Genomic DNA, 19,101 nt, shown 5'->3' on the forward strand with positions numbered 1-19,101 from the left:
CAAAGCTGACACTAGTATGAAACTGGGACCTTCAAAGCATACCATCAGAACACTCCTATTAGTTTGGAAGATTCAGAAGGACTGCCCTGCTGCTGGAAGGACCGCATTTGCTGTCTGAAAAAAAGGACGGACCGGCTTGCCTTGATCACAAGGGTTGGTCAGCTGATGCCCTGTGTGACCAGTACCAACTTGACCGGCCTGGACCTGCCTGAGCCTGTTGTTGACCTCTGTCTGAAGTGAGTCCTGATTCACAACAGGTAACCTCAGGTCCTGGACGTTGGCTTGCATCAGTGGAAGCGCCTCCTGCAGAAAAGGTGAAGAAACAGATGTTTCGGGCTCCTCTTGGCTGCAAAGTCATTTCTTTGCGCCAAAAATGGACCAGCAACGCAAAGCTCCAGCGAGACTTGATATTCACGACGACAACAACCGTTCATGATGACTGCCAATGGGCTCTGCCACCCAAAACAGCGCTCGTTGCAAGGACTTGAGGAAGTAACTTCCTAGTGGGACTACCATAGTCCTTGAGTCCCATCCTCACTCCATTGCTATTGTCCAGACCTAGTAACTATATCCCACTTCCCCGTGACCAGATACCTGAAATTGGGTTTTGTATTTCTTGGCGCTATGTCTACTAACAACTTTAAAAATGAATAACTTTGGTTCTATTTATTGGATTCATGTTCTTTTGGTAACATTTTATTTATTAAAATAAACTCTGTTTCTAAATTGCTTTGGGATTTTTATGGTTCACCCTCATAAGGATTGTGGTTGTTGCTTGAGTGGTGTTCTCACCCCATCAACTAATATCCCAATATCATACAGATACAATAGAGTGAGACCTACTGAGACCACATGAGGAGGTGTAAAAGCACAAGACTTGGTAAAACCACAGGAGGCGGTATAACAGAGAGAGACCTTGAGAGACCACAGGAAGCATAACTCAGCGAGACCTAGTGAGACGACTGGAGGAGGTACAAGAGACCCAGGCCTTGTGAGGCCACAGGAGGGGGAATAACTGAGCGAGACCTACTGTGACCACTGGAGGAGGTACAAGAGAGCCAGGCCTTGAGGCCACAGGAGGGGGAATAACTGAGCGAGACCTAGTGTGACCACTGGAGGAGGTACAAGAGAGCCAGGCCTTGTGAGGCCACAGGAGGGGGTATAACTGAGAGAGACCTAGTGAGACCACAGGAGGAGGTCAACAGAGCCAGGCCTGATGAGAGCACAGGAGGAGGTACAACAGAGCCAGGCCTTGTGAGGCCACAGGAGGGGGTCAGCAGAGCCAGGCCTGATGAGAGCACAGAAGGGTACAACAGAGTCAGGGCTGATAGGAATTTTAGAAGGCATACAACAGATTCAGTCCTTGCGAGAGGACATGAGGGGAAAATAAAGCTAGGCCTTGTGAGACCACAGGTCACGGGAGGGTAACACAGGGCCATACCCTGTAATACCAGAAAAGAGTGCACCTGAGACAAGCCTGTAGAGAATAACCAAGACAGGACTTGAGATCACATGAATAGACAGCAGAGCCAGGCCTTGTGAGACACCAGGAGGAATACGATGGAGCAAGACCAGTAAATCCACAACCAGGCCTTAAAATACCCAAGGGGGGAGAGCAAAGCCAGGCCTCAAGGCCAGAGGAGGGTACAACAGAGACAAGGGCATGAGACTACAAGAGGGGGTACAACAGAGGAAGGACTCATGAGACCACATGAGGATAAAACGGGCCATACCTTGTGAGGCCAGAGTCCGGTGCACCTGAGAAAAGCCTGGTCAGACTACAGGGGAGTATAACCAAGACAGTACCCGAGATCACAGGAAAGGACAGCAGAGCCAGGTCTCAGGAGACACCAGGAGGATTTAGATGGAGCGAGACCAGTGAGACATCAGCCAGGCCTTACAACACCCAAGGAGCGGAGGGCATAGCCAGGCCTCAAGACTAGAGGAGGGTACAACAGAGACAAGGGCACAAGACTACAAGTGGGGTACAGCAGAGACAGGACTCATGAGATCACAGGATGTCTACAAACATCAAGCAGAGTTCACTGGAATCTGTCCTTCTCTGGACTGGCCCTTACCACCCTCCCCCCCCACCCCCCCCCCCCCCCAAGTCTCTTTCCATGTAAAACCTCAATTAAATGATCCAGAGACATGTTTGTGTCCTACAGCTCTCATATAACAATTTCTCAATTGATGAATCCCTGTTTCTAATAAAAAACAATGTCCAAATCTGTACCCTCCCCCTAGTTCGATCCCACCCTCTCTTTGGTTCACCGACGAGTCCAACAATCTTCAGCGCAGCAGCAGATGTCTGTTGTGCTTATGGAAGTGCGACTGTGAGTCTGAAGCAAAGCTGGAATAAAGAAATAGGAGCCTGTCTCCTTTTGGGTAAAACCTGGGCTCGTTCTTCTTAATACTTTTAACTTTTGCTCTGTATCTTGTTTACTGGCAGCTGCCAATATTAGTGAGTCCGATGCAGCAAAGCAATGCCGCACTTTTATAGAATCTCACACCGCCTTAGTTGACAGATTTCGCTCTAACAGAAACACTAGAACTGTTCTCCTTGCAGTGCTAGATGATCTTAGAATGGCTGTGGATGTCATCAACACAAGACATGAAGAACATATGTTTGTTGACATGTTTTGTCACTTTTAACCCCTTAATTGCTGGGCTTCCCCTCCACCCCCAGTGCTGAGCACTTATTTGGGTATTTGGGGGGAGTTCCCGCTTTTGTCCATATAAAGTATCCGTATCAAATTTGTGTACTTTTCTTACAACATCCTGAGGATTCGAAAGGTACCCAGGGTTTGAGGATTTCCCTGGAGGGGACCCAGAAATTAGCCAAAATACAACTATATTTTGGATGTTGGGGAAAGAATGGGAAAAACATGCTGCAGATGAAAGCGTCTGGTTTTCCCTGCAAATGGTATCAACAAATGGTTTGATATCACCATCTTCCCAGCTTTAGGGACTGACAGACTTTCGTCAGAAAACCAAATTTATTTACAAAGTTTTGGCATTTTACTGGGACATAGCCCATTTTTGCTATTTTTTGTGCTTTCAACCTCCTTTCAGTTGTTGGTAGAAATGGGTATGAAAGCAATAACGGATCCTGAAAAGCTATACATTCTTTTAAAGTAGACAGAACTCTTAGTTCAGTAAGGGGTCATTTGTTTAGAACCTTCAAGGTTTTCTTATAGAAACCAAAAGTTAAAAATAGGAAACATTGAAAAGGAGTTGAAAATTCAGCCATTTGTGCCAACGTTGTCACCTGTAACTTCTTTTAAGTATGACAGATTTTTTAAAGCAATATACCGTTACATCCACAGGACCCTTCTGGTTATGGATATATATGAGACTTGTAGGTTCACCAAGAATCCGATGTGCCCAGAGCCAATAACTGAGCAGCGCCTTGCTATGGTTTTTCATTGTGTACCGGGTATACAGCAACTCACTTGGTAAAATATAAAGAATGAAAAATAGGTATTGAGGAAAACTATGTATTTCCGAAATGGGAACAACATATGGAGTTTAGAAGCAGTGGTTAATTGCACAACTCCATATATGTGGGTACCTATACCAGCATGAGAATTAGAGGGCTTTTTTGAAAATGATACTTTTTTACACACTGTCCTTCATTTGGAAGGGATAAATGCATAGGAAGTCAATTGGTAAAACCCTTCTTCTACTATTCTATTTCCCGATGTCTCCAAGTAAAAATGACACCTCGCTTGTGTGGGTAGGCCTAGTGCCAGTGACACGAAACGTCCCGAAACTCAATGTGAACACACCATATTTTTACAGTGAAAACTGACCCTTTCTTTGTGAAGTGCCTAGCTGTAGATTTTGAACCCTAGCTCTGCCGGCACCTAGGGAAACCTAGCAAACCTATACATTTGTTTAAACTAGACACCTAGGGGAATCCAGGATGACTTGTGTGGCTTTTACCAGGTTCTCTTACCCAGAATTCCTTGCAAACATCAAACTTTGTAAAACACAAAACATTTTCCGCAAACTTCTGTGATGGAAAGTTCTGGAATCTGCGTGGATCCACAAAATTCCACCCACCCCGCATTCCCCAAAGTCTACTGATAAAAATGATACCTCACTAGTGTGGGTGAGTCAAGCACCCGGGACAGGCAAGGGCTCAAAACTTATTCTGGAGACATTAAAATCATCTATCACAAAAATATCTGGTTTTGCAAGGGGAGGGCACCTGGGTTTTTGGCCCCGGACTCAGAGGCCATCTAGGGAAGCCTACCAAGCCCACACATTTCTGTAAAGTAGAAGCCCTGGGGAGTCCAGTGAGGTATGGCTTGCATGGATCCCAGCGCTTTCTTACCCAGAATCCCTAGCAAACATCAAATTTAGCTATAAAAATCAACATTTCCAAATATTTCTGTATGGATCACTGTGCCGGCACAAATGTCCTACCACTCTTGGTCTGCCGAGTAAAATGATACTTCACTTGTGTGGCTGTCTAATGCAGAATCAGCAAAAAACATATTTGTGTTTTTAATGTAGCGCTTAAAATATGTGGTGCTACACCTTTAAGCCCTATATTTTTGGCTCTTTCCAGTCACAGGCTGTTAGCCCACCCACATAAGTGAGGTATCATTTTTTTCGGGAGAACAAGGAGAACATTTGGTGGTAGGACATTTGTGCTGGCACGATGATCCCACGCAAAAAAAGTATGGAGAAAGTAATTTCTTTAGTTTAATTTGAAGTTCGCAGGTGATTCTGGGTAAGAAAACGCTGAGGGATCCACGCAAGCCATACCTCAATGGACTCGCCAAGGTGTCTAGTTTGCAGAAATGTGTGGCTTTGGTAGGTTTCCCTAGAGGCCGTGAGCCCGTTGGCAAAAACCCAGGTGCCCCCTCTCTGCAAAACCAGGTCGTTTTATGATGGGTAACTTTGAAGTCTCCACAATATTTTTTGGGCCCTTGCCTGTCGTGGGTACTTGACCCACCCACATCAGTGAGGTATCATTTTTATCGGGAGACCTGGGGGAGAACTGAGTGTTAGGAAATTTGTGTCAGTCCAGTGATCCTACAACTTCTCACATAGAAATTTGAGAAATTTGATTTTTTTAGCAACATTTGAAGTTTGCCGGGTATTCTGGTTAGGGAAACGTTGGGTGATCCACACAACCTATACCTCCCTGTACTCTCCCGGGTCTCTAGGTTTCAGAAATGTGTGGGTTTGGTAGGATTCCCTAGGTGGCCTCTTTTGGTATTGTACTGACCAATCACCACCGGTCAGTAATAAAATGCTTCTTGCTTATTTCCCACTCCACTAGGAAATTCACAAGACAAATATTAATACATTTGCCCTTTTCATTGTATTGCCCTACACATGGAATCACTTCCTTCGTTTCACCTAGGTGACCAGTCTCCATTCTGAACTGGTCTACTTTTATATGCTGTTATTTGCACTTCCCTTTCTATTACTCAGGAGACTTCGCTCTCCTTGTGGTGTACTAATGTTTACTTTTCCGCAAAATACTATATTTTCCTCAGCATGGTCACATATACATTGAATTGTATATATATTTTAAATTGATTCTGTCAAGATCTTCTTTGTATCTCTTCAACTACTTTTGGACATTGTCCTTACTGCAGGGCGCTCAGGTATTCTATATTCTTATTAAATCTCACTACTCATGTTTATTCCATCCTTGCATGCAAAATGGAACACAAAACATGCATATTTCTTCATACCTTAGAGAGCACAATGTATGCAAAATCTAGTTTTTCGCTTGTGTTATAATATATCCTGGCATTCCCTATAGCCCCTTTCCTTGGGTTCGCATCTTTCAGTCAACATCACCTATCATGGGTAAAACTTTTTATGGCTTTGGGTGAGCTGACGCTATAATGCATTTTTACACAATATCCTCAGTGCGTTGTGACCGGCATATAGGATTTCATGTCACTATTTTCCAATGCCTCTTCACTGCTATATGAGGTTGACCAAAGAATTTTACGTAAAATATTTCATGAGAGATGATGTTCCATTCCAACGTATGTATTTTTTCTGCAGCCTTGACAAAGCCCAATGGACGAAACATGTGTCAGCTGCTTTTGCTCGTATAGACCAGATATTGGCCATTCCTGCTTATATATAAACCGAACATTGTGGAAACTACACATGGAATAAAATATCTTCACAGATAAAGAACAAAAATGTAAGTGACTTCATACTAATTTCTTTATTAAATGGAATTTCTATGGGTTCTCTAGTACTTATTATTTTGTATATTTTTTGCCAAGAACATTGTCCTAAGCAGGCGAACACCCTAGGTGGCAGGGTGTCTGTAGTACCATGGTAGCACCTAGGGGCGGCAGGGTGTCTGTAGTACCATGGTAGCACCTAGGGGCGGCAGGGTGTCTGTAGTACCATGGTGGCACCTAGGGGCGGCAGGGTGTCTGTAGTACCATGGTAGCACCTAGGGGCGGCAGGGTGTCTGTAGTACCATGGTGGCACCTAGGGGCGGCAGGGTGTCTGTAGTACCATGGTGGCACCTAGGGGCGGCAGGGTGTCTGTAGTACCATGGTAGCACCTCTACCCCACATGAAGTTATATGTGTATGTTCTAACATCCCTAACAATAGTGCTGAAAATTGGATCTGCAATTGTTGTGAGCATAGCCACCATGTGTGTCTGTATAGGTAGGAAAATATGACTTTCCCAACTCTGAATTGAGCAAAATCTGGGGGACTTCTCCAGAATGGGCTTGCTTTTTCTGTATGTTCAGGGTACTTTTTGTACTACTTCAGTTAAGCTTTAAAGACACAAATATGTTTTGTGAGGACAGCAGCTCACTTCTGTGGCAATTCTTTCTAGACTCAAAAGAGTTTGCTGAAAACTTGCAGGGATTTATGAAAATGTAAGAGAGTTTAATGATGTTCAAGGGGAGGTTTATGAGGACTTAAGATTTGTTTTGAGAATTTAAAGTGATTTTATGAGGATCTGAACTCAGAGTGTCATTTACACACAGCAGCATTGAGACCTGCTCCTTACACACTGACAGGAGGATAATAAACCAGCCTTACCTGCTTAGGGTGCTTCTGACATCCTGCAAAACAGAGAAACAAACACAGTGACATCAGTTTCCACAGGAGATGTCAAAGTAATGGCTGCATTTTTAGAAGTGAAACACTTAACCATCTATGGTTAGAAAACAGTGACTGGGGTCACATGACACAGCACATTCTGGGTTATCGCATGACAGCACAAAATGTGATATTCTGAATGAGATCACGGGATAGAACAGAAACTGATACTCTGAATGCTAATGACAGAGCACAGTGTCACTCTGATTGGAGTCACAAAACACAGCACATTCGGATATTCTGAATGAGGTCACTTGGCACATTGTATGATGTTCTCAACAGGCTCACATACATGGGCATCATTTAAGGATTGCCAGGGGTCGCAACTGTGACTCCTGCTTGCCCCTTGTGACCCCTGGCACTGCTTGTGCGACCTCTGGCTTCAGGGGTAGCAAAATGAGTATCAAGTACACAGAGGAAGCTCGCCCTTATGAGAGCCGTGCTCCACCTTTGTTTTCAGCCAGTTTTATATTAAACTAATAGTGAATAATAGATTATTATTAACTGTTAATGTAATAAAAAATGGGGCACAAGGATCTAGAATGACAACTTCTGTGGCAGATGACTTAAATTTTAAAAAATTGCTTTTAAATGTATTTAGGGTACGTGCTTGGGGATCGGAGTGTGGTTGTGTGTTTGTGAGCGTGTTTGTACGTGTGAGCATGAGTGTGTGTAGTAGAAGTGAGTGTCAACGAAAGGTAGTGTGTGAGAGCCATTAAAAGCGAGTGAGTGAGTATGAGTGGCAGTGAGCATGAGTGAGTTAGAATGAGCGACAATAGGAATGAGTCCACAAGTGAAAAAGTATGAGTGAGTAAGAGTTGGAGTGAGTGTCAGTGTGAATGAAGTAGAGAGAATGAGTGATACCGAGTGTGTGAGAATTACGGAGTTAGAGCAAGAAAGTATGAGTAAGTATGTTGGAGTCAGAGTAAGAATGAGTGTGAGTGAGGTAGACTGAGTGAGAATGAATGATTGAGTGAGTGTGGTTGAGTAAATGTGAGTGAGGATATGATGTAATGCTGGTCTGCCATTGGCCCTTACCTACTGAATATAATTTGTGGCTTATAGAGGGACCCTTGTAAACCTTCACCTGCTGGAATACTGAATGCAATTGTAGGCATGGGCAAGCACCTGTGAAATCTACTGCTACTGTCACACTTGAGGTCATTTTTGGCGTGGGGTAACTGTGGCAAAATAGTGGCACTAGCTCATTGGAGATGCTTCTTGGGATAAGGGAGGAAAACCATAACATACGAGGCAACAATCACAAAATTCTAGTCCTGATGTACTAGATTTAATTCCACCCAGCTGCAGTTTCTCAATTAGGGTGTTGCCCCCGTGGAGCCTAGGATGCATTTAGAAAGTTTATATTACAGCCGTGGGCTGGCTGCAGATTGCAAGCAGCAGACATTCAATTTATGAGTGAGCGGGGGGTGGGGCATCATTATAGACAGCACGGGAAGAGTGTCTGGGTCTAAATATGTATAAGTGCGCATGTCAGGGTTGGACAGGTGTCTTACTATGACCAACCAGACATGCGCACATAAGGCCTCCCTTGCCGCTGAACAGAAGAGCATGGCCAATGACTGTATGGCTTTATAATGAAGCCATGCAGTGATGGGTCCTTTTCTATCCCTTGCTGCCTTTCCTTCAGTCGCTCTACCGTTTCCGCCTCCTCCTCATCATGCCCAGCACAGGGAGTAGCAAAGAAAAGGGTGAGAAGCGCTGCGAGTAAGTAAAGGTTATGGTAAAACTATTTTACAGGATTAATGTTTTCTTAAGATGTTTTAAAAGACAGAAAATTAACCTGGTAAACAGACCTAAGAGATACATGAGAAGATGTTCAGAATATGGTAAAAAAAAATCATGAAAAGGGGCTATGAAATTAAAGGGTGTAGAAAGATAAACAAAGTAGTAAAAAGTGTATTCACAAGGGGAAGCCAGATGAGTGAGGCACAAAAGGAATATGCTACTTACCAGTATGCATCTGTTCTTGGCATAGAGGGCTGCAGAGTGGTACATTATGAATAGATCGCCATCTGGTGTTGGGCTCGGATGATTGCACTTTGTTTTTCTCTTGGAGAGTCTTTTGTAGCTTGGTGACTCCTCCTTTGGTTGGTAGTGCGCATGGGCATCGGCTCCATCCTTAGATTGTTTTGCCATAGTAGGGTTAGATGGAGTAGTATGATAGAATACAGATAGAAATGTCCATGTAAGTGTATCTAAATAAGATATTGTTGGAACAGACACAGGTTTCCGGGGAGGCTGGGAGGGCATGTACCACTCTGCAGCCCTCTATGCCAAGAACAGATGCATACTGGTAAGTAGCATATTCCGTTCGAGGCATATGGGCTGCAGATGGTACATTATGAATAGACTATACAGCAGTTCTCTCCCTAGCGGTGGTCGCCCGTGTCTGTTGCAACTGTCTGAAATAAAGTCTTTAATACAGCTTGTCCCACTCTAGCCTGTTGTGTTGTGTGCACATCTACACAATAGTGCTTTGTGAAGGTGTGCGGTGTAACCCAGGTAGCTGCTTTGCATATGTCATCTAGTGGAATGTTTCCCAAAAATGCCAAGATGCTCCTATTTTACGTGTAGAGTGAGCTCTAGGAGGAACAGTTAATGTCCTCTCTGCTTTTAAGTAGAATATTTGAATACATTTTACAATCCATCTGGCAATGCCCGCTTTAGAGATGGGATTGCCCTTATGTGTAGGAGAAAACGCAACAAATAGCTGTTTTGTCTTTCTGAAAGTTTGTGTTCTTTCTATATAATACAATATTGCCCTTCTGACATCCAATGTATGTAGGGCCTTTTCCGCTACCGTCTGTGGTTTTGGAAAGAAGACCAGTAGTTCCACTGACTGATTGATGTGGAATGCAGAAATTACTTTTGGTAAGAATTTTGGGTTTGTTCTAAGAACCACTTTGTTTTGGTGTAACTGCATGAATGGTTCCTGAATCATAAAAGCTTGTAACTCACTTACTCTTCTGAGTGACGGGATAGCTATGAGGAAGGCCACCTTCCATGTGAGGAATTGTATTTCACACCTATGCATAGGTTCAAAGGGTGGTCCCATTAGTCTGGTAAGTACTATGTTGAGATTCCAGACTGGGGAAGGTGGCCGCCTTGGTGGAATGACTCTTTTGAGTCCCTCCATGAAAGCTTTAATTGCTGGTACTTTAAACATGGAAAGATGTTGCCTGTTTTGTAGGTACGCCGCTATAGCTGCGAGATGAACCCTGATAGAGGTATATGCTAAGTTACATTTCTGCAAGTGTAGTAAATAGCAAATAATCTGTTTAGTGGATGCATCCAGAGGGTTGATGTGATTATTGTTACAGTGTACAGCAAACCTCTTCCATTTTGCTGCATAGCATGCTCTGGTGGTAGGGCGTCTTGCTTGTTTAATGATTTCCATACATTCTGGTGGTAAATCTAAATATCCAAATTCTATGACCTCAGGAGCCAGATCGCTAGGTTCAATTGTTTGGGATTTGGGTGCATTATTTCTCCATGGTTCTGTGTAAGGTGCATGGGTAATAATCTTAGCTTTTGATGTGGTACCTGTGAGAGTTGTAGTAGCGTGGTGAACCACGGCTGTCTTGCCCACGTGGCTGCCACTAGTATCATTGTCATTGAATGCTGTTGCAGTTTCCGAACCACTAACGGAATTAGTGGGAGAGGGGGAAAAGCGTAAGCAAATCTGTTGGACCAATTTATCCATAGTGCATTGCCCTGGGACCGTTGGTGTGGGTACCTGGATGCAAAGTTTTGGTATTTTGCGTTCTGATGATTGGCAAACAGATCTATCTCTGGTTGCCCCCATCTTTGGAAGAATGGCTGCAGTATCTGGTCGTGCAGCTCCCATTCGTGTACTTGTTCTGACTCTCTGCTTAGGATGTCTGCTATCTGATTTTGAACTCCTGGTAGGTGTTCTGCTAACAGATAGATCTTTTGAGGTATGGCCCATCTCCAAATGTCCTGTGCTAGTTTGGATAGTTGGAGAGAGTGTGTCCCCCCCTGTTTTTGAATATAATACATTGCAGTCATGTTGTCTGTTCTGATCAGGACTGCCTTGTTGGTTATTTGCATTTGGAAAGCTTTTAGTGCTAGAAATACTGCTAATAGTTCCAAGTAGTTGATGTGCAGTTTCTTCTGCTGCACACTCCATTTCCCCTGCACTGTATATTTGTCCATATGCGCTCCCCATCCGGAAAGCGATGCGTCTGCTGTCAGTATCACTTGTGGAATCGGTTCTAGGAACGACCGTCCCTTGGAAATGTTTGTTGTGTTCCACCACTTCAGAGAGCGATGCGTACGGTCGTCTACCAACACCAGATCTGTAATCTGACCTTGAGCCTGATTCCACTGTGTCGCTAGACCCTTCTGTAGTGGACGCATTTGTAGTCTGGCATGATGTATTAGCAGTATGCAGGAGGACATCATGCCTAACAGCTGCATAAACACTCGTGCTGGTAGTGAGTGTTGTGATTGAAATCGTTGTATTAACTTGACCATTGTCTGTATCCTGATTGGATTGGGGTATGCTATGGCTCTTTCTGTGTCTATAGTAGCCCCTAGGTATTGTTGAATTTTGTTTGGTTGCAGGTGTGATTTTTTGTAGTTCACCGTAAACCCTAGTTGGTGCAGCAATTGAATGGTCTTCTGTGTGTTGTGAAGGCATTCTTCTTGTAACTTGGCCTTTATTAACCAATCGTCCAAGTAAGGAAAGACATGTATTTGTTGTCTTCTTAGGTGTGCTGCCACCACAGCTAGGCATTTTGTGAACACTCTTGGTGCAGTTGTGACCCCGAACGGAAGGACTTTGAATTCATAATGTTGTCCTTCCACTACAAACCTTAGGTATTTCCTGTGGGCTTTGTGAATTGGGATATGAAAGTAAGCGTCTTTTAGATCCAGTGTAGAAAGAAAGTCCCCTTTCTTCAGTAAAGGAAGTACCTGTTGGAGCGTGACCAGGTGGAAATGTTCCGAATTTATGTATGCATTGAGAGGTCTGAGGTCTAAGATTGGTCTTAGAGACCCGTCTTTTTTGGGGATTAGGAAGTATAGAAAGTATATTCCTGTCCCTTGTTGATGTTTTGGAACCTTCTCTATGGCATGCTTTTGTAGCAGTGATAGTACTTCTTTTAACAATGTCAGATGATCTTGACTCATTGGACGCTGTTTGGGGGGGATGTTTGGTGGGGTAGCTGTGAGTTCTAGGCAATAACCATGTGGGATCATTTGTCTCACCCACTTGTCTGATGTGATGTTTTCCCAGACAGGTAGGAAGTGTGATAGACGTCCCCCGACCGGTGTTATGTGGTCTGGGGGAAGTTGCATTAAGTCACTGTTTTGGGGTTGGGGAGTTGCGGTTGTTATTATTCCCGCGGCCTCTACCCTTGTTGTTGTTACCTCTGTAACTACCTCTTGAATCACCTTTGGGTGACATAGGTGTAAAAGAGGTGGATTGCTGATTTGTTTCTGTATTTTTTGAGCATCCTCTATAGGTGGATCTACGAAAGGAACCCCTTTGTGTTGGCTGTTGTAATGCTCCCATTGACTTAGCCGTTTCTGTATCTTTTTTCATCTTTTCTAAGGTCTCATCTGTGCTTGAGCCAAAAAGTGTTTTCTGATCAAAGGGTTGGTTCCATAAGGATGTTTGTACCTCTTGTTTGAACCGTGACACTCTAAGCCATGCATGTCTCCTTAACATGATACTGGTGTTGATGGATCTTGCTGCAGTGTCTGCCGCATCCAGGGCGCACTTAATGGAAGTGTTAGTTATAATCTTTCCTTCCTGTATTAGCTGATCTGCCCTCTTCTGATGTTCTTTAGGGAGATGTGTGATGAGTTTTTCTAACTCATCATAATATGCCCTGTCATATCGTGCAAGTAGCGCTTGTGTATTGGCTATTCGCCAGCTATTTGCCGCTTGTGATGCTACTCTTTTGCCTGATGCATCTATTAATTTAGACTCCTTATCCAGTGGAGGGGCTTCTCCTGTGGATAAGGAGTTTGCTCTTTTGCGAGCGTTTGATTCTACCAGCGAGTCTAGGGGTACCTGTCCTTTGATAAATATTGGGTCCTTTGGAGCTGCCCTATATTTTCTATCAATTTTTGGGTTTAACACCCTAGCTCTTACTGGGTCTTTGAATATATGTCTGCTGTGTGACTGAGAAGACCCTTCAGCATAGGTAGAGTACCTGATGTTCTTTGTGTATTAGGTAGTGCCTCTAATAGGAAATCCTCTACTTGAGGTTCTGTATGTAGGTCTACCTTATGATATTTTGCTGCCCTATTAATGAGCTGTACAAACCCTGTGTTATCATCAGGTTGTGAAGGCTTTGAGGGATATAACTCTGGGTCATTGTCATCATCTGACCCTGCGTTATAATTTTCCCATGGGTCATCCTCATCTGGGATAGTGTCATCATCCTCATGAGGTTCTCCCTCCCTTGTATCACTGTCTACATCTGACTGAGGTGTAGATGGTCTTGGTGTAGAAGGTGGAGGAATATTTGGTATTGTGTGAGGAATAGGAGAAGAGGGTGTGACTTTGCGTCGAGGAGAAGTAGGAGGAGTTGTATTTGTCCCCATTGTTCTCTTCTTAGAAGGAAGAGGTTTGTCTTCAAACTGTTCATTCTTCCTCTTCTTCGTCACTACTTTGCCAGTTTGTGGATCGATAAACAAAATCTTTTGTTTCGGATTGGTTTGCTGCTCCTGTATCGGTACCGAAGCTTTTGGTTCCGAAAGGTGCCTTTGCTTTCGATTGTCAATGTTCGGTGTTTTCGGCACCGAGGATTTGTTCGATTCCGATTTTTTCGGTGTCGAGTGAGTCTTCGACGTCGAAGCATGTTTTGGTTTCGACATGGAATGCTTCGATGCCGAGCTTTCCCTTGCATGAAGCTTCGGTGTCGAAGTCGATGTCGACGGTTTCTCGGATCCGACATGGTGGGAGACCGAGAGTTTCGGTTTCGTTGCCGGGCCCGAAGGTGGGGCGTCGGAAACTTTTTTCTGCGGTTTGACCGGGCTCGAAGGCGGGGTCGTTACCGCATGGGGTCGGTTTTTTGGTAAGGGGACGTCATCACTCACGGTTTGTTGCACTTCGAGTTCCTCGACATCCGACTCGTCCCCTTCCAACCCCGACTGTTCTTCATGATCCTCTTCTTCATCGAGGTGCTGGTCCTCGAACAGCTCCGGGATCGCCTCCGACTGCATTCTGGAAACCTTGTGTCTTCGACGGAGGAGAATGCTGGACATGGAGGAGGAGAATGCTGCGCAGGCCTCGCAGTCCCTGGATTCGTGTTCAGGCGATAGGCAGAGGTTGCACACCTCGTGTAGGTCCTTGTGTGGGAACTTAGCACCACACATTGGACATTTCTTAAATGGAGTCCTTTCCATGGACTCCGGGCTTGACCACGTCGAGAAAGGCCTCCTGTTCGTCGACGTAGATCAAAGTTTTTCTTTGATGTTGGAGTCGAAACGCGTCGGAATGGAAATGAAATCGCGTTCGATAACAATACCGTCGAATTGGAAAGGGAATACGCGCCGAAAAATCACTTCTTTCCGAAGTCGATCTGGAGCGCTTCAATCCTCATCCGAACCCGATGGTGGAAAAAAACAATCTAAGGATGGAGCCGATGCCCATGCGCACTACCAACCAAAGGAGGAGTCACCAAGCTACAAAAGACTCTCCAAGAGAAAAACAAAGGGCAATCATCCGAGCCCAACACCAGATGGCGATCTATTCATAATGTACCATCTGCAGCCCATATGCCTCGAACATATACATTTTCTGATTGGTAAAATGTAGTCTTCATCATTTAAGAGCCCTTTTGTCTGCATGTTTGTGCTGGTGAGTTTCCATCAGTGTAGTGTGCCCTTCTCTTCAGAGTCAAGTGACATGATGGGCGGGGGTTCCTCTTCAACACCCTGCAGCACGACCTTCTGGGTGCTATCCAAAATGAATAACCAACAACAGAACCCGGAAGCTAATAGCTTTTATATTGGTTGGCTCTTGCACAACCTTGGAGCCAGATCCAGCTTCCACATCTTAAACTATAGTGACAGGTTCAAAATTCCGGTGTGTGATATAATTAGGGAACCGGCTTGTGGCCTAACGGCTAGAGCGGTCAACCTCGAAGATGGGGAGCCGGGTTTGAGTCTCGGCAGAGATACTCAACATCCTGTGTTTCTGGGCAAATCAGTTCATCTCTCCATGCCTAACAAAATGAATGTGCTCCTCTGTAACGTAACCAGTGCTCATGTAAAGAGATCTGATAGCTCAGCTTGTCATGAGGGCAGCTCCGCTGTGCCTCCAGCACAGCGGCGCCGCGCGCGTCTCCCTCCCCCCGCACAGCGGGTGGGAAACACCCTGCAGCGAAGGGGTTAATAATACGTTTCTCCAAAGCTGCATCAGTAATACATGACGGCCAGAGGTGCAATGCCCCCGGCCCATGTTAATAATATGAATACATATATTCAAGGCTGCATGAGTAATACAGGACGGCCATAGTTGCAATGCCCCCGGCCAATTGTAGTAGTATTGATATTACGATGCTCCAAAGCTGCATGAGTAATACAGGACGGCCATAGGTGCAATGACCCCGACCCACGGTAATAATATTATTAATACCTCTCTCCAAAGCAGCATGAGTAATACATGACGGCCATAGGTGCAATGACCCCGACCCACGGTAATAATATTATTAATACCTCTCTCCAAAGCTGCATGAGTAATACATGACGGCCATAGGTGCAATGACCCCGACCCACGGTAATAATATTATTAATACCTCTCTCCAAAGCTGCATGAGTAATACATGACGGCCATAGAAAATGTAATTTTAGTACATATATCAATTCAACCAAGCAAAAACGTCTAATTTAGTAGGCTGGCTACACACGAGCTACTTGCAGGTAGCTGGGGAGATGCCAGTAGCTCACAAGCTAATCGTTGGAGAAGTCAGGTCTATTGAAATTTTAAGTCAGTAGAGTGACTGCCTTAGTGGGTGGTGCAAGCAGGGGACCACTATTGTCAGATAAACCAAACGCATAGGACCCTGTGAGGTTCATCAACAGGTCATGGGCCATCGCCCACGGCAGACACAAGAGGTTCATAAACATGTCAGGAGTCATCTTCCTGTAATTACAAGAGAGGGTAATCCACAAGGTCATGGGAGAGCATCCGAAAATGAGTCGCAAGGTCATATCAACGGGTCGGGTCCATCATTCTAGTAGGAGGCAAGAGTGGTCCTCTCTTGTGAGAAGGATGAGCCTCCCTTGGACTGTGGGTCTTACGGGTGCCATTTTATATCTCAACACGGACACAAAACTGTGGGCCAAACCTTATCTACATTGGTGATGGTGGGCTTGATTCCCATACTCGTCACCCGGGATACATATGTTTACTATCCATTATTCTCCTAGAAGCAGAAATGGCATTTGAGCATGTGTTTAGATTGACTGGTAAATTACGTGTTTGTACCAACATTGACTGGTCATGGTCATTATAAACTACTTCAACGTTCCAGAACAGGCTGTGGAACCAGAGAGGGATGCTGTCCGTCCCTCTTAGAGGGATGCTGTCCGTCACTCTCAGAGGGATGCTGTCCGTCACTCTCAGAGGGATGCTGTCCGTCACTCTCAGAGGGATGCTGTCCGTCACTCTCAGAGGGATGCTGTCCGTCACTCTCAGAGGGATGCTGTCCGTCACTCTCAGAGGGATGCTGTCCGTCAACCTCAGAGGGATGCTCTCCGTCAACCTCAGAGGGATGCTCTCCGTCAACCTCAGAGGGATGCTCTCCGTCAACCTCAGAGGGATGCTCTCCGTCACCCTCAGAGGGATGCTCTCCGTCACCCTCAGAGGGATGCTCTCCGTCACCCTCAGAGGGATGCTCTCCGTCACCCTCAGAGGGATGCTCTCCGTCACCCTCAGAGGGATGCTCTCCGTCACCCTCAGAGGGATGCTCTCCGTCACCCTCAGAGGGATGCTCTCCGTCACCCTCAGAGGGATGCTCTCCGTCACCCTCAGAGGGATGCTCTCCGTCACCCTCTGAGGGATGCTGTCCGTCACCCTCTGAGGGATGCTGTCCGTCACCCTCTGAGGGATGCTGCCCGTCACCCTCTGAGGGATGCTGCCCGTCACCCTCTGAGGGATGCTGCCCGTCACCCTCTGAGGGATGCTGTCCGTCACCCTCTGAGGGATGCTGTCCGTCACCCTCGGAGGGATGCCATCTTTCACCCTCGGAGGGATGCTCTCTGCCACTCTCGGAGGGATGCTATCTGTCACCCTCGGAGGCATGATCTCTGGCACCATCAGAGGGATGCTCCCGGTCACCCTCCGAGGGATTCTCTCTGTTCCCCTGAGAGGGATGCTCCCTGTCACCCTCGGAGGGATGCTCTCTGTCACCATCGGAGGAATGCTCTCTGCCACCCCCAGAGGGAAGCTTTCTGTCACCCTCAGAGGGGCGCTGTCTGCCAACCTCGGAGGGATGCTGTCCGTCACCCTCAGAGTGATTTTCTCTGTTCCACCTAGGAGGGATTCTCTCTGTCAACCTTGGAGGACTGTGTCACCCAGGAAGGGATACTCTGTCACCCTCAGAAGGATGGTCCCGGTCACCCTCCGAGGGATTCTCTCTGTTGCCCTCAGAGAAATACTCTCTGTCACCCTAAAAGGGATGCTCTCTGCCACCCTCGGAGAGATGCTATCTGTCACCATCGGAGGTATGCTCTCTGCCAACCTCGGAGGGATGCTCTCTGCCAACCTCGGAGGGATGCTCTCTGCCAACCTCGGAGGGATGCCCTCTGCCAACCTCGGAGGGATGCTCTCTGCCAACGTCGGAGGGATGCTGTCTGCCTCCCTCGGAGGGACGCTCTTGATCACCCTGGGTGGGATGCTCTCTGTCACTCTCAGAGGGATTCTCTCTGTTCCACCTAGGAGGGATGCTCTCTGTCACCCTCCGAGGGATTCGCTCTGTTGCCCTCAGAGAAATGCTCTGTCACCCTAAAAGGGATACTTTCTGTCACCCTAAAAGGGATGCCTTCTGCCACTCTTGAAGGGATGCTCTGTCACCCTGGGAGGGATGCTCTCTTTTGCCCTCGGAGAGATGCTCTCTTTCACCCTCCGAGGGATGATCTCTGTCACCTTCAGAGGGATGCTCCCTGTCACCCTTGGAGGTCTGTATCACCCTGGAAGGGATACTCTCTGTCACCCTTGGAGGGATGCTCTCTGTAATCCTCCGAGGGATGCTCTCTGTCACCATCAAAGGAATTTTCTGTCACCCTCAGAGGGATGCTCTCTGTCACCCTCAGAGGGATGCTCTCTGTCACCCTCAGAGGGATGCTCTCCGTCACCCTCAGAGGGATGCTCTCTGTCACCCTCAGAGGGATGCTCTCTGTCACCCTCAGAGGGATGCTCTCTGTCGCCATCAGAGGAATTCTCTCTGTTGCCCTTAGAGGGATGCTCTCTGTCGTCCACGGAGGATGTCCTGAATGTTTTCTGTCACCCTCATCCAGTGCTCTCTACATGGAGCTACTTCTCATGAAGCTTCTTAGCAGTAAACTAATCAACCAATTTGATCAGAACATCACTGTTAAAGTGACAGCATATGACCACGATAAGGACGTTTACACCTCTAACTCCACCCTAAGCCAAATTAGAGAGGAATTTGGTTGCCGTTTAAGGTGCCAAGAAAATCTCGTTTTAAATTAGATTTCTAATGCTGCCAGGCAGCAATTTGCAGAGATTCATTTTGCACACTCTGTAATATAATCCAGGGTTACTCATATAAGCTCAGTGAGGAGTCAGGAGAACATGGCGGTTGGCTAAGCAGCTCGGTCGGGAGCTCCGTCAGAATGAGGTGTGCAACGCAGGAGTAGTCGCCCTGAAGACTCGAAAAACGGTAAATCAGTAAACTCGGTAATGCGGGAGTGGGGACTATACATCAGCAGCAGTTAAAAGTTTAAAATTCCTACCCCAG

At 46.0% G+C, this 19,101-nt stretch overlaps 1 protein-coding gene across 1 annotated transcript in view; it reads right to left on the reverse strand.

Annotated features, from left to right (window-relative positions):
- Positions 1-19,101, reverse strand: part of LOC147663379 (E3 ubiquitin-protein ligase TRIM39-like) — a 209,826-nt gene that overhangs the window by 101,810 nt on the left and 88,915 nt on the right. Inside the window, exon 4 of the mRNA XM_086950483.1 lies at positions 7,055-7,077. Coding sequence (XP_086806609.1) covers positions 7,055-7,077 — 23 coding nt within the window. The remainder of the gene's footprint in view (positions 1-7,054; positions 7,078-19,101) is intronic.

The sequence above is a fragment of the Lissotriton vulgaris genome, unplaced genomic scaffold (genome assembly GCF_964263255.1).
Source record: "Lissotriton vulgaris unplaced genomic scaffold, aLisVul1.2 SCAFFOLD_1032, whole genome shotgun sequence".
NCBI classification, from domain to species: domain Eukaryota; kingdom Metazoa; phylum Chordata; class Amphibia; order Caudata; family Salamandridae; genus Lissotriton; species Lissotriton vulgaris.